The sequence below is a fragment of the Rhinolophus ferrumequinum genome, chromosome 17 (genome assembly GCF_004115265.2).
Source record: "Rhinolophus ferrumequinum isolate MPI-CBG mRhiFer1 chromosome 17, mRhiFer1_v1.p, whole genome shotgun sequence".
In the NCBI taxonomy this organism is placed as follows: Eukaryota; Metazoa; Chordata; class Mammalia; order Chiroptera; family Rhinolophidae; genus Rhinolophus; species Rhinolophus ferrumequinum.
Window position 1 is genome coordinate 45,125,992 of NC_046300.1, and position 15,435 is coordinate 45,141,426.

The 15,435-nt window shown below is 48.4% G+C and overlaps 1 protein-coding gene across 1 annotated transcript in view; it reads right to left on the minus strand.

The window, feature by feature from the left end:
* LMCD1 (LIM and cysteine rich domains 1) overlaps positions 1-15,435 on the minus strand; it is a 57,763-nt gene that overhangs the window by 16,044 nt on the left and 26,284 nt on the right. The window contains exons 2-4 of the mRNA XM_033132780.1: positions 13,971-14,059; positions 8,006-8,261; positions 1,078-1,407 (exon numbers count right to left, since the gene is read on the minus strand). Of these exons, the coding sequence (XP_032988671.1) occupies positions 1,078-1,407; positions 8,006-8,261; positions 13,971-14,059 (675 nt within the window). The remainder of the gene's footprint in view (positions 1-1,077; positions 1,408-8,005; positions 8,262-13,970; positions 14,060-15,435) is intronic.

The following is a 15,435-nucleotide window of genomic DNA, read 5'->3' on the forward strand; positions in this document are numbered from 1 at the left end:
AGTGACAGCATTGTTTGGGCTGGCATTCCCCTGGGATGTCTGGCTCAGCCTGTTCCCAGCAAGGCAGGTAATTTGCTTGAGGGCCTCAGGTATTGGGCTCTATCTCCAAATGTCAAATAGAAGCATGAGGCCACTTGGCTGATGGGGAGTGGGGTGGGGCAGCCAAAGGTAGACGTGAGGCTGGGGAACATGAAACTTAGCAAACAGTAGCCCCCTGGGGCACCAACCTCAAGCTAGTGCTCTTACCTCCTGGGAACAGAATAAGACAAATCCATCCCTGAGGCTTTCACTGCTCAGACCCTGGCCCCTCCTTTGTGTTTCCCCCAACCGTACATGGTCCATACTCCCACTAGAGGAAGCCTTTGGAAGCACAGCTCAGGTCCAGTGCTACTTCCCACAGAAAGCCTGCCATAGCTGCCATGGCCCTCAGCGGACAGCCCTAAGTCCACAGCCGTCTCCCATGTGGGGACAGTGTCCTCTGCCTGTTTGATTCCCTGGGCTTGCCACACAGTGCAGGCTGATCAATACTTGAGTAATGAATGGATGGATGACCTGACTCCTCAGGAAGCCTGCCCCTGCTGACCTTGCCGGCCTCGTGTCCTGCCTCCCCTCAGCTCACCATGCTTTCAGTCACATAGGACTTCACTGCATTGTCTGACTGCACCGTGCTCTCTGGAACTCAGGGCTTTTCCACTCATGCTCATTTCTTTAGTATAGCACAGGTCTTCCCCTCAAAGCCCGAAGGCCGGGGTGACTCCTAGTTCTTCTGAAGCCAGCTTGGGCCTCAGCTCCCAATCCAAGCCTACCCACACCCCAAGCAACCTTAGATGCACTTTCTCTAAGCTACGACAGTTTGGGGGTCTGTGACCTCCACTGGATGATGACCCCTTGAGGGCAGTGGCCTTGTATTATTTTCCAAGGGCAGTGTCTGGCACGGAGTCAATGAGCCCCAAATAGCTGTAGAGGCATGAATGAGTGAGGGCATGAATGAGGGGAAGAAGCCTGGAGCTGGGGCACGGACCACACAGCCCTGGCCTGGGCGGTTGCAGCAGCCCTGGGGGCCCGGGAGACACTTACGTATTCTTTGGCTGGGTCACCGATGCTGCCATTGGTGGTTGGGGCGGTGGGCTCTGCGCCGTCTGGCTTTTCCTGCTGCTTCCCCTCCTCCTTGGGCAAGCCACCCTGCCCAGGGAGAGCCACTTCTCCCACGCCGAGGGCCTCGCTCTTATACTGCTTGACAAATTCTTCCATGAGTTTCAGCTCGTTCTCCAACAGTCCGCGGCAGCGAGAGGGGTCCTGGTCATAGATGGGGAGCTGGTGCATGAGCTGGCGGCGGCGGTAATAGGCACCCTCAGTGCCCGTCACCGGTTGCTTCTCCTTCGGGATGAGCTCCATGTACTGCAGGCCCTGGGCAGGAGGAGAGAAACCAGTCGTGATTCTTCAGCCCCCAGGCAGCGATCTGAGAATGGGTCGGATCTGGAATAGGTGAACAGTTTCCAGCTTCTTCAGGGTTTTGCGGACCCCAAGGATTCTTGGGGAAGAGATGTTGTGAATTTTGGTAACACCCAAGAGAGGCTGAAATAAGCGTTCACGCTCCCCCAAGTTGTAGTTACAGATCACGTTCTCGATGAGAATAGTGTAATTTAAGTAGATGTTCATTTTGGCTTTGCTGGTTTTGCAACATGGATTTTTGTTTCCTTCAACACTAAATATTTTTACTTCACTTACCTCCATGGCAAGGCTCCCAATTGGAAAAAAAATGTCAATCGAGTTTAAAATTGCTTTTCTTTGAAAAACGTAATTAAATCATTATGGGTGTAAGATTTTTCATGGCTTATTAATTGAAACATATGCAAAGGCACCTTCTAATCGAATTGGCAGGGTCTCGAGTCAATAACATGTCCATGTCGATATGAATGGTAACCATCTGAATATTAATATGTTCATAGATAACTGTCCAATTTAGCCTTTTTTAAAATAAATGAACAAAAATCTTATACTTGGTGGGTCCTAGGGATGGGGAGAAAGGGGGAAATAAAGGTCAAGGTGAAACAGCTTGAGAAACTGTGAAAGGAACTGTGAGAGGCCATTGTTTATCCTTTACGCCTGTTCTCCATTTCTATGCCAGACCCTAGAACCTGACCTAGAACCTGACACACCCACCAGGTTGCCTGATTCCCACTGCCCAGGTGGCTGCTGCCAGAGTTTCCCTCTTGGAACTTGCCTGCCCCGTATCGCATCACTGGGGCCGGGCTCATCTTGGGATTGTGTTAAACAACTTGAGAATTCATACTGCAATTCATCATGAGCAGTCCCGTTGTTGCCTGATTTTAAGGAGTGGTGAGGAACCTGGAGGGGTATACTAGTTCAGAGCCTGATGTTAGCTGAGTTTCATCATAAATGAATTCTGGATAAGAGTATTTTTAGAAAAGGGAGAGGAGGTGACCGGGTTCCTGCAGGACTCAGCAATTGAGGGGTGGCTGTGGATGGCCCTTGGTGGCGCTGCCCTAGTTCCCGGGGACACCTGGCTGAGATGCCTTCTGGCACTAGGCGCTCACAGCATACCCTGTTAATCCCTGTTTGTCTGTACAGTCCCTAATACACTTCAGGGTGCTTTCCCAGACACAGGCGAGGGCCTGGAAGGTGGACAGAGTCCTGGGGTGTCAGGACATTTGGATTTCTAGTTCCAACCCTGCTGCTACTTTCTGTGTGAGACTGAGAAAGGACCCAGCCCCCTGGGCCTCAGTTTCCTCATCTGCAATGCTCAGGGGAGACTGCATGATTGTTGGGGTCTTGACCATTGTAAGAAGTCTGTGGTGACCTCATTTGACCCTCACCACAACTAAGAGAAATGGGCAGTAGCAATAACCCAAGTTTACAGCCCAGGAAAGGGGACACGGAGGTGATGGATATTCTGGTTGGCCAAAGAGGCCAAGATCCTTCACCCAAAACTTGGAAGAACAAGAATCCCACATGGCTGATGAGGGCTTTTCCTTGACTCTGTCTTAGGAAGACCAGAGCAACCCGTGATTTCAGTCTTGATCACTATGACATTGCCGGTGGCTTTCCAGCACAAACACGCCAGACAGGTAGGTCTGAAGAACCTAGTTTCCAACTTCACGCTGCATAAGAATCACTTGGAGATCTTGTGAAAAGCGTCCTGGACCCATCCAAAGACTGATTTAGGAGACTGGAGGGGACTAGAAGTGAGCCCTTCTACAGGTCCCCCTGTGTGCGTCTGAAGCAGGATATCCAAGGGTTAGGACCTCTCTGGGGATAGTGGGTGGGGGGAGTGGCTATGACTATCAGAGGACAGGCAAGCTGTAGCCCTATAAGCCAAGAGGCTGGGGCAGGGCCCAGGGCCTGGGGGGTGGTTAGCGACAGCCGCTGAGAGTCAAGCACCCACACCAGCTCTTCCCATTTCTTGCCTGGGGCTTGCCTTACTCCCAGGATCTAAGGAAGGATTCTGGAGAAGTGGAAATGAGAGCTTGGCTCACTCTGCCGGAATGTGTTGAAGCAGTCCCAGTTACATGGCTGGTTCAGCTCATGGGAGAGGAACGTCTTCAGTGAAGGCTGCCTACTCTGTCAGGTTGAGGAGCTTGAGGGATAATAGAAATAAGTAACACTTATGCGATGCTTACTATGTTCCAGGCACTCCTCTGAGTGCTTTACGTATGTAAACCCATTTAATTCTCACAAACCCCTACAAGAAAGGTACTTACTACTTCTTGGGAAACTGAGGCACAGAGAAGTTAAGTAATGCCCCAAGGTTGCACAGCTAGCATGTGGGAGAGACAGCTTTGAACTCAGTAGCTTGGGTCTCAACCCCTTCTATTCTGCCTGTCTAGAAGACGGATGATTTGCAAAGAGAAAAAGGAAATGTCCCCCAATTGCTGGGGGAGTTTCCCTGTGCCATCACGTCAGGGTGAGTGGACTGGGTACGTGTCACCTGGGGCCAGGTTCCCCAGTCCCTGGATATGTCTGTGGCCCTGCACTCCTCCCTGCTTAGCTGGACAGATAAACTCTGTGGTAGACGTTCTGGAGCAGTGGCCGTGCCAGACAGCCTCTTGTTGATCTCTGCATTCACAGTGTCCTTTCATGGCTCCGTCCTGGCTGTGGGTGTCTGTGGCCTGCAGAGCTCATGGGTTCCTGGCTGGGGCCCTGGAGACAGAGCGTTTCCTTCCCAGGAACCCAGTGTTCTTGTTGCAGCTCCAAGCGCCAGCTGGGTACCGGCTCCCTGCCTCTGCACTGTTAAGGCCACAGCATATAGCTGCCACTGGAGTGTGTTTCGGGATGGCTGGCCTTGCCTGGCTGGCCTGACACTCTTGCCTATGCTGCCTAGTCATGCGTTGCAGACATCACTAATCAACCCTGATGAGGGTCTCAGAATCCACCTCAACACAGCCCTTCAGGCAATCACTGTTGATGCCGTGCACTTGGGGAGGGGCTGCTGGGGAGAGAGGGTTGCGTCTGAGTCAGCAGCCTGTGCCACTCAGAGCCTATAAGGTATCTCTCCAGGAAGCCAAAACCTTTAGCAAGAGGTCTTTTCTCAGACCTGTTGGAAAGATTGGTTTAGGTTTTCAGTTTTTCATGAGGACCTTCCTGAATCATTTGGTGCTTTGCTGTCTAGCTGGGACATCGTGGGTGAAGAGGTGCCCGGAATCAGGCTTTATCAAGAGAGAAATCAAAAACGCAGAGAGGAAAGTGGGAGGGAAAGAGGCTCTTTTCTCAGGCTTGGGCAGTAGAACACACATGAATTCTGGAATCAGAAGACCCAGTCCTGATTCTGCTCTTCCTGATTCTTCTCCAGCTGTCAGGCGGGGACAGTAACTGGGTTTTATCTTACATGTCAATCCTAGTCAATCGTGGCCTTTGGAGTGCTGTGTTGAGAAGGATTCTGAGGCCCAATGAGGGACCAGTGGGAGACAGTGCTCTGACCGATCTGCAATGTCTCCTATGGGTATGGGAGTAGAGGGTGTGGTACGAGTGAGTGCCACCCCGTGTAGGCTCCTCACAAGCCTCTGTTTGCTCCTCTGTAAAATGGGACTGTAATGGACTCTGCACATAGCAAGTGGTGAGGTGTTAATATTATATACAAAATGCTCAATGAAAGCTGGTTCCCTTCATCCTCTCCATCTTGCCTCCCTCAAAGCCTGGATAGTTTTCAAAGACCCATTCAAGCCCCTCGCTGTTCTTGGAAGCCTTCCCTAGAAATGTTAACCCAAGATACTTGCCTCCCCTACTACCTGCCCAGTTTGCCTAGCCTGTCCTTGTAGGGAACAGCCCAAGCTTTGGAGTCAGGGAGGACTGACTTCAAGACCTGTCTCTGCCATTTAAATCAGCTGTGGGACATCTGTCTAGCTGCGTCAGCTCTCTGAGCCTTAGCTCCCTTTCTGTAGCTGAGGGTAAAAATAGCACATCCCTAACAGCTAGAAAATTAGGTGAGATTGTACTCGTATAGCTCTTAGCATAGTGCCTCGCACATAGTAAGTACTTAATAAATATTAACAATTAGGTTTATTGTGACCAGTTTTTAAAGGCTTAAGAATGTCTCTGGCTTTCATTCTGGTCGGGAAGGATGACAGGCAGCATGATTCAGTCCAATTTCCAAAATATAATCAGTTCCGATCACTTGGTAATTAAAAAAAGAGTCGGAAGGTGGGTAGGAAGGGAGAATTGTCCAATCTCAGAAATGTGACTTGCTCAGCAGGCCAGATGCAAGGCAGACAGAGGCGCCTTTATCCTGTGTGGTTTCAGGAGCCAGCATTCATCATGGCCTGATGATGCCATCCTCTGATTAGTCTGGGGCCCAAGCATTTGGGGTTTTCACCAGCCAGATCCTGACGCCCAAAGCCAACTCTTTTAGGAGCTGCTTGCTTTAGTTTCCACCGACATCTCAGGGACCCACTTGATGTCTTACCCAGATCTGGGCACTGCAGGCAGACCCGTGTTTGGAACCAGCCAGCCTTTTCCTGAGCGGCTGTTGTTCCGTGCCACCCTCTGTGGCCTGAGATCTGCCCCTGACTAGCCCCTCGAACTGGCGAAGGCCAATGAATCATTCTGTGTTTCCTTCTGTGTAAAATAATTCCTAATTCACAGGGTAGCTGAGCTCAGAAATGCCGAAGTATTCTTTTAAAATATGCTTTTCCAAAAGTACAGCTTTAAAAAATAAATCTTTGCCTCTATTCACTTTATCTACACGGGATTTCCTCCCCCTTTCCCCCCCAAGCTATAGATTAGAACTGTGTTGCTCAAACTCTCTATGGTGAGGGATCAGGGGTATTTGGTTAGTTTTACTGCCTATTGCAGAGTGATTTGCGGGCTCACTGCATGTGATGAGAACATAACACATGCTACGTGAGATTTCCATGTGAGTCAGACCACAAGGGAATTCTATTCAATGAGAGGAGTTCTCTGATCACATGTTTGAATATCAATTGTTGCAAAATTTTCCCAACATTTAGTCTCTACTTCTTGTTGTGGACCAGTCTCAAAGATTTTGTGAAGTGGTGCCATTCCACAGACCACACGTGGCCAGAAGGTGACATTGCACAAATACTCATCAGACCTACGACGTGCCCTGCACAGTGAGAGGTGCCAGATAGGACAGTGCACAGGACAGCATGGTATCTCCCTCGTGGACCTCACTTCACTCTAGTGTGGGAGAGAGAGGACCACTAAGCAAACATATGCATGAGACAATTACAGCTCCCTTCTGAAAGGTTCTAAAGAAACAATGGAGAACTGAGAGAAAGAGAGTAGGACGATGGCTGGCATCTCCTGTAGTTTGGGTAGTTAGAGACCTGACTGTCAAAAGGACCCAGCCATGCTAGAGCAGGGAAAGGAGGGAAGGGTAAGGGAAGAGCAAGTGCAAAGTCCCTGAGGAGGATGAAAGCTTAGTGTGTTCTTAGCAGGAAGAAGGAAGGCCCGTAAAGTATTAAGTGAGGGAGGCGTAGAGAAGCCTGTGTGGCTGGGACTACACACGACTCCAAAGGCTCTCCTTTCCTCCCAGGACAGATGTAACTAAGGGTCACGCTTGCATCTCTAAAATCGTAGGACCTCTTTTAGCTCATTAACTTGCAGAAATCATCTAGGCTCTTGCTAGTTCAGAGAACCAGCAGCATCAGCATAGCCTGCGAGCTTGTCAGGAGTGCAGAATTTCAGGACCTGCCCAACGTTACCGGACGCATTTCTGCAAGCTCCCCAAATGACTGATATGCTTATTGAAATTTGAGGCACACCAGTCTGGTCCACTCGGACTTGAATGTGGCTGCATGGGGCATTACCTGGGGCATCATTTAAATGCTCGCATCTGGTGATTCTGATCCTGAAATCTGGAGCTTCTGATTTAATGGTCTGGGGCAAGGTCTGTGCACGGAGACTTTTTATGGGTCTCCAGGAGATTCCAGGGGGCAGCCAGGGTGTGACCTTGTATAAATCACCTGTTTTCTGTGGGCCTATCCTTTCTACTCTCCTCAGAGTCTCTCCAACCTTTAGCCTAAGCCTTTTCTAGCTGCTTCTTCCACACTGTTGTGAAAAGCCAGTTTGGTTCTCCCTTCTAAGCCCAAGGGACCTCAGCTGTTAGGAAGAAGCAAGGAGTGTTTCTCTGTTCTCCTAGAGGCTTACAAATGGCACATCCCAGGCCACTTTGAGGGGATCTGAACATCTCACAGATGAAGACAAGCATTTGGAGGGTTCTAGATGATAAGCCATCCTCTGTTTAGAAGTGAGGAGCCCAAAGGGAGCCATGAGTGACCCTGTACTAGAGCTAGAAGGGCTCTTAGAGCTCATATGAACAACTCTACCCATTTAATAGATGAGGAAAACTGAGGCCCAGGCAGTCTTTACTACAAGATCACATTGTGAAGCAGGAACAGAAATGAAGCCACAGCCCTCTGTAACCGTGCCCTCTTCTTATCTTGTCTTTGAAATTCAGGAACCCATGGCATGGCTAACATTTATAAGGGCAAGAAAACAACCCCTTGGTTGGAGGAAGCTGTCTTACCAGTTTCTGGGTGACTCCGGGGGGAGCCCACTCATAGGTGATGGTGTCAAAGGTGGGATCTTTCCCAGTGGCAATGGGATTAGTCATGATCATCCGGTTCCTCTTGTAAATCCGGATGCCGTCCCCACCTTTCACCCGGGCCGTGAGGGTGGAATACTTGGAGTCCATCAGCAAGCGGCCAATTTTTCGGTCGTCTTCCAGGTCGGAGCTCAGGCAGTGGTCCTCTTGGCTGCATTTGCATGACTTGCATATTTTCCTGGGGCGGGGTTGAGATGGGGACAAGTGAGATCAACCTCGAGAAAAGAGGGGCAGAGTTCCCTGCTGGCAGCATCTACCCTTTTGAAAGCAAGCGCAAAGTTTAACTTTAGTAACTTGGAAAGGTTAGCAGCAGACAAACGGTAACCTGAGATCAAAGGGCCTTTAAGATGGGGACTGCATTTGGGAGGCGCCAGTCTTTCTATCAGTCTGTCTACCTGTGGGGAATGTGGGATATGACTTTTGCTGGAAAAAAAGCAGCAGTTTTTCCTCATGGTCGTTGTGGTGGCAAAGGCTGGTTCATTCATTAGAGATGCTCTAAAGCAGGAATCTGCACGGTCTGTGGGCAGAACATAGCCCACAATCTGGCCCACAAACTGTAAATAAAGTTTTATTGGAACACAGCCACGACCATTCTCTTGCATATCGCCTGTGGCTGCTTTGAGACTACAATGGCAGCTTGAATAGTTGCAATAGGGACCATACGGCCCTCAAAACCTAGAATATCTACTGTCTGGACCTTTTCAAAAAGAGTTGTGGACCTCTGTTCAAAGAATTATGAAATTGTCTCCCAAGATTAATGAGCCTCCCAGCTTCAGCAACTTTCAAACTCTTGAGCACTCATACGGAAGTTAGATTACAGCTGGAAATTTTCTTCAAGATACTGGTGGACAGGATCCAAGGGGAAGCTTAGAAAACCCCTTGGGCTGGAGGGATTGGTGTTCACAGGCAAGGCTTGGTCATGAGGCTGGGAGAAGGAAAAGCATCCTGGGGAAGCTTCAGATTCCCTGGAAAGCCTGACACATCTCTCTGACAATTAAAAGCAAAAGTGTTTGGCTGCTTTGTGGCATGCTGCTACGGTTTAGAAATCCAGCGAGTTCCACAAGTGTGAGAGGAAAAATTTCCCCCTCTCTTTCGGGCCTGTCACCATAGGTGTGTTGTGTCCCAGATACGCTACACATGTGATTTAAGAACTTGTTAGGTAAAGTGAGCTCCGTCAAGATGTACAGCAGGGATAGGGCGGCCGAGGCACAAGAGAGGGCCCTGCAGCTGCAGGAGCACTTCCCAGCCAGGCATGCCTGAAAGAACCCACCTTTGCTCTTCTAAACTCAGGAAACCAATCCATTTAATCCTATATCATACATAGTGACTGTGGCGCTAGCAGAGGCATGCCTCGATGGTCTATATCAATGGTTCCCAACCAAGGTCAGTTCTGCCCCTCAGGGGGATTTGGCAATATCTGGACGCATTTGATTGTCACAATGGGGTGCTACCAGCTTCTATAGGGTAGAGGGTAGGGACGCTGCTCCACATCCTAGAATTCACAGGACAGCCCCTCCACAGCAAAGAGTTACTGGGTTCCAAATGTCAATAATGCTGAGGTTGAGGAACCCTCATCTAGTATGATGAAAAAGAGGCTCCATCATAGCCTTCAAGGAGCCTACAGTTGGGGTCGGAGAGGGAGAGCAAATCAGACAGAAACAATAACGTAAAGTAGAATCAGGTTGGGCCGTATGAGAACAACATATGCTCTGGGTCGTTCTCCTGGCCAGGACCAGTTCCCCAGGATGTTGGTAGGTGGTACGTGGACAAGGGCTTAGTGGTGATGAGTTTGGAAAACAGTGGGTTACTGAAGGTTAAACACATTTCTTTAGTGTGAGGCTGCCTCTTGCTTTTAATGCACTGATGTACAGCACGGCTTAAAGTGGGGGGAGAAGGCAGCATTTCCCATATAATTTTAGGAGAAGCTTGCAGTCCAAGTTCACCTTCGGTGGGCTGCAATGGAAGAAAAGTGAAAATTGACGATTTCAGGGATAATTCTAGCACTACAAAAGAGAATATGATCTTAAAGGCGAGGCAGGGCAAAAATGAGAGGTCTTTTTTTGTTGTTGTTCTCTTAGGAAGAGGATGCTTGTTTTGTGGAATTGAGGCATTTTATTTGTGATCGGTAATATTCTCTTGCCTCTCCCTTTTACGAGGCATGAAGGAGACTGATTCTCTAAGAAGACAGGAGGTAGTACCATTGGTTTCACGTGGGCAGTGACAGCAGGAAGTGGAAGGAGGAGGAAGAGGAAGGAAGTGAAGAAAGTCTGGTGGCCCACGGGTCCTCTCACTTCCCCAATACTGTCCGTACCTGGGTGAGGAAGCTGCCCTTGGCTTATTTTGCTTACTACAGACTCTCAGGATGCTATTAGAGATGTGGGAATGCAAACACTTTGAAATGGAAGATGTTGATGCATGTGAGATGTGCTTTGAGATTGTGTCAACATTATTTCTCCTTTATTCGTGCTTTTCCTGTTGCCAGGCATATTTCCGGCACTTTATAGAGAGTCCACCCCTCTCTTTCCAGGAACCTGGATTGTAGAGGACACAGATACACTACAAGGGTCCTCAGTGGTGTTAAAATGGCTATTTCTGCCATCTGTCATAGGCAACCTAGAATTGTGGAAAAGACACAGCCTTGGCATCTAACCCCAGTCTGCACACTGGCCCGCCATAGGTCCAAGGTCAAGTTCCTTATCTGTGAAATGAGAGGGTCGGGCTGCATCAGGGTTGGCAAACCACAGCCCGTAGGTCAAATCTTATTTTTGTATAGCCTGTGATCTAAGAATAGTTTTTACATTTTTAAACGGGTAAACATTTTGAATATCTATATCCTTAAATCAGTTAATGCTTTCATGCTACAAGGACCAAGGTGAATAGGTATGACAGAGACCATATGGCCTGCAAAGTCTAAAACGATGACTCTCTGGCCCTTTATAGAAAATTTGCTGATCCCTGGTCTAGTTGATGAGTTTTCAAACTTTGCTGCACATCCAAATCACCTGGGGAGCTGGGTAAACTTAGACAGGCTCTGCCCTGAGCCCCGCTAGTCAGAACCATGGGTCTGGAGTGGGATCCAGGCGTGGGTACTTGTGATCCTGTCCCTGAAGTGATTCTCATGCACATCAAAGTGCCAGAGTTGCGAATGGGTTCCTTTCAGGAAGTTAAGCAGCTCAGGTTGACTTTCTCTACACTGTCTCTCGAAAAGCATAGGAAGCCCAGCTATTACATTACTAAAGGATTATTTATGAAGAACCCTGCCCTGGTGAGAAGAGGTGGAATTAACACTACAGTGCCCGGGCAGCTGCTAAAGCTGGCCAGAACACAGGACCTCATAAGAAGGGGCGCCACCATAAGGAGGCTGGGAGAGTCTATCAAGAGTGACCCCTAAAGAATGCAAACTTTTGTAATTTGAAGAGACAGTTTTCATATTATGTTCGCTTTTTCTCTCAAATGGCGGTTTCATCTCTACCCACTGAAGTCAGTGTACATTGAAAAAATAAAGCTAATTATAATTATATATCTCTATCTCTATGTATCTATGTATCTATGCATCTATCTATCTGCATGCAAGGAAGAGACCTTGCGTTGGGCTCCCTCTGAAACCCCTGGAGTCCTGGAGGTGTGTTTTCCGCCACCTTGAAGGGAAATTCAGCATCCTGTGAGGTTGGCCAGACGGGCAGGGAGCCCCTGGCATGGCATTTGGAAAGTGGGATGCTAAAGGTTTCCGGGGAAATGCTTCCTTATGTTAGTCCTGAAAGTCTGCTCTTGTACCCTCCTCTCTAAGTAATTCTATTCTGTACTCCTAATGCTAATTCCATTCTAATTCTACTAACCATGGGAATCATTCATTCGATTGCAATCCAATTTGCCTGAAACTATGGAAATGTAAAGCGAGAAGGGGATCCGACAGCGCATTAGTTCCAACATCCCTCTTTTTTGGATGAGAAATGTGAGACTCAGAGAAGAGAAGCATCTTGTCCAAGCAGAGTCAGCATGTGAATTCTGTCCTGTGATTACCCGTCAAGGGCCTTTCCCACAAAACCAGGCTGGCTGCCACTTTGATCATTTAAATCTCTTTCAAACTATTGAGAGTATGAGAACTGGAGCATAAAAATGCTTTGACATGGTTTCCCTCCTAAGGGTCTTGGGCCTCACTGCTCCAATATGGCTAGAGTTTAGGTCCCTGTTAAGGTTGTTCAAACCAAAGATGACACTTGATATTCAAAGATGACCTACATGTTGCAATCTGTATTTCTCAAGGATAAATTCACTTCATGTTCAAATCATTTGTAGGATTATGAGGAAATGTAGGGATTAAAACAATGCTGAATGGCTTCTGCCTCCAGCCAGGAGGAACAAGGTCCAGAATTGCCCTCCTTCCGTAAACAACTAGAAAAGCAGACAAAACATATTAAACGACTATTCGCAGATGTCTCAGATTCTCAGACTATTCTCAGACAATAGGAAGCGTGGGACTGTGATCCTTGAGAGAAGGGAAATGTGATGGAACCCGCTCGGTGTGTGCATTTAGAGAACATTAATCCCCTGCCCCAAGAACTCTAAAAGGAGGCCTCCTAAAAACTCTAAAAACAGGCCTCCTGTTTTAAGGATCCAAAGCTGATGAGGAGTCAACATTTTTCTACCACACCCTGATGGCAGATTCAGGACCAATGGGGTGACAGGATAGGGAAGCTGACTTTCCTCTAGGCCAGAGAGAGCTCAAGTGGTCAAAATAGATGTGTGGGGGTTTCCCACCCTGGGAATGTTTTAGCTGTGGGAGGAATTTGTGCAGGGCACAGGAGCCGGGATTGGATGACCTTGAAGGTCCTTGCATCCAGAGACCACGTGAGCTCCTCTGTGGTAAGGACTGTCAGGGCATGAAGACGAGGAATAGTCGTGTGCTTCTAGAGCTCAGGGCACACAGTGTTACAGAATGGTTGAGAGCCTGGGATGGCGTTTCCTGCAGATCCGAGTTTGAATCCTGCCATTTTGTAGCATCTCCATGTTACCCAACCCTGTTTCCTGATCTGCAAAATGGAGACACTCATACCTACTGCTTTGGGTCATTTCAACATTTAAATACTAAAGATTCCGCTCAGTACAATACATAGTTTTGTCATTGCCTTCTCTCAGTGGAAGGCAACATCTCTGAGACAGCACCTTCCAAATTTTGTTCCCCCACGGAGTGCCCAAGGCAATGCTCTGCCAGTGGGGACAAAAGCTCCATCTTTGCTATTGTGGCCTCTAGAACTTACCCTCTCACACACAGTCATACAGGCTGTGCCCCACACAACTCCTGGGGGTGCCATCCACATAGATGCTGATGTGAATAGTGCCAGGAGTTGTGCAAAGTGGCAGCCCTACCTCAAGTTTCCAGAGTCCTCAGTTAACAAAAAGAAAGAAAGCAAAGTCCAGCTGGATCTTATGGCCTTCCTGAATAGACATGAATCCCAGGTCCTGGTTTGTAAGTACTGTGGATACAATGACTTATTTCTGTCCCAGGGCACTCTCAGATCAAAACTCACCAACAGAGATGATAGAGCAGGAGGAGATCAACCCCATAGACCCCATCCCAGGAGAGACAGTTCTACCCAGAGTGGACCAGGCTTCAGCTAACAACTGGCCACACTTTCTCAGTGGAGTCCTTGCTGGGCTGAGCCAGGCAGCCTCCACCTTGAAATGGTTTATGGAGCGCTAAACTCCTTCTTCATCTGGGCTCCCACGGGCTTTTCTGGCATTTCTGAGTTAGGCCAAGTGGGAGTGCTTTCACTCTGGAGCCACTCCTCCCCACAACATGCAGTCCCAGCAGAGAATGACCAGGGTTCCCCGAAAGGACAGCCAAGAAGTGAAGGCAGGCAGGGCCTCCCTTGACAAACTCTGTTACCTCCACGAATGTGGCTCGAAGCCTGAACACGTCCCCTTGCATCTCAAACAAGGCACACCTCTTGCTGATTGCTGCTGGCCCAGGGACATCTGGAAAATAAGCAGAAAAGAGGGTGTTTTCCTTCTAAATGTCTTGGACCGGGGATGCTTGACCTCTGAAAGACTTGGCATACCAGCAAAGGGATTGTGTGGGGTTCAAAGGGCTTGAGATGAACACAGCATCCCTGTTTACCGGGAGCACTTACTGTTTACCATCACTTACTGTTTACCGGAAGACCAGCTGGGAAAGTCGCCATGGAGCAGGCAAGTGTGGAAGGGTGGGGCCCTTCCCAATACAAATGCAACGGGGCTCATTCCCTGTCTCCAGTGCTCTCTCCAGAAACCAAGGCTGCTATGAGGGATCGTCTGCTCTTTCTCCCACCCTACCCACTTTCCTGATCCACTTGTCACTGGAATGGGACCCTCCAGGGAGTGCCTCCTCTCCTTCATTCATTGATAGGGTGTGATTAAACCAAAGCGCAAACAAATGTTCATGCTGCCAAATGTTTATAGCTCAAAGCATAACTTACTTTTGCTAAAACATGAAAACTCAGGAGCATTTGAAGTCTGGTCACCCTTTGGAAGGAGACCAACGTACGAGTCAGGTTTTATTATTTGTTACCAGCCAAAGGTAACAAAGGTGCAATGGCTGCTGCTGATGATTGGTTTAGACCTAAATGACTCTCAAATGGCGTCTTTGAACCAGCAGCATTACTGGAGGCTCGCCAGAAATGCAGACCCTTAGGTCTCACCCCAGCCCTTTGGAATCAGAATATGTACTTTAACACAATTCAAGAGACTTGTATTACATTAAAATTGGAGAAGCAGTGGGTTAGCATATGGATCTGCCAGCTGAGAAACTTACCTGATTCTCCACTGGGAGTGGGGGGTGTATATAGATGAGGTGGTACAGGTATGTACGTGCATTACTGTTTTATCAAAAGCAAGGCTCTGTCAATTAGTAAGATAAAGGGATAAGCTCCTCAGTCGACAAACTATTGATTCGTATAAACATTTATCCAGCATCTACTATATGCTAGGCACAGGGATACATCATAAAATTCAGGTGTGCCCTAGAAGAAGTCACAGTCTCGGGGGAGGTGGAGAGTGAAAAACATACTTATCATTTGCTTCTAGAAGGGGTAAGTTTGAGGCAAGGAAACTGCCTCTTGTGTAGTAGAAAAGGCAAAGACTTCGGAGTGTGAGACACCTGGATTCCAAACCCAGCTTCACAACTTAACAGCCACATTGACCTTGCCCAACTGAGCCTCAGTTTTCTTAAACCTGTGTAATGGGTACAGAGATAATGTATGTAAAGTGCCTGACTGTATTAGCTTCTAAAAATGGTAGCTGCTATTTTCACACAGACTTGAGGAGCACAGAGTAAGATGTCAGTAAATCCATATGGGAAATCCAGGGAGGCTTCT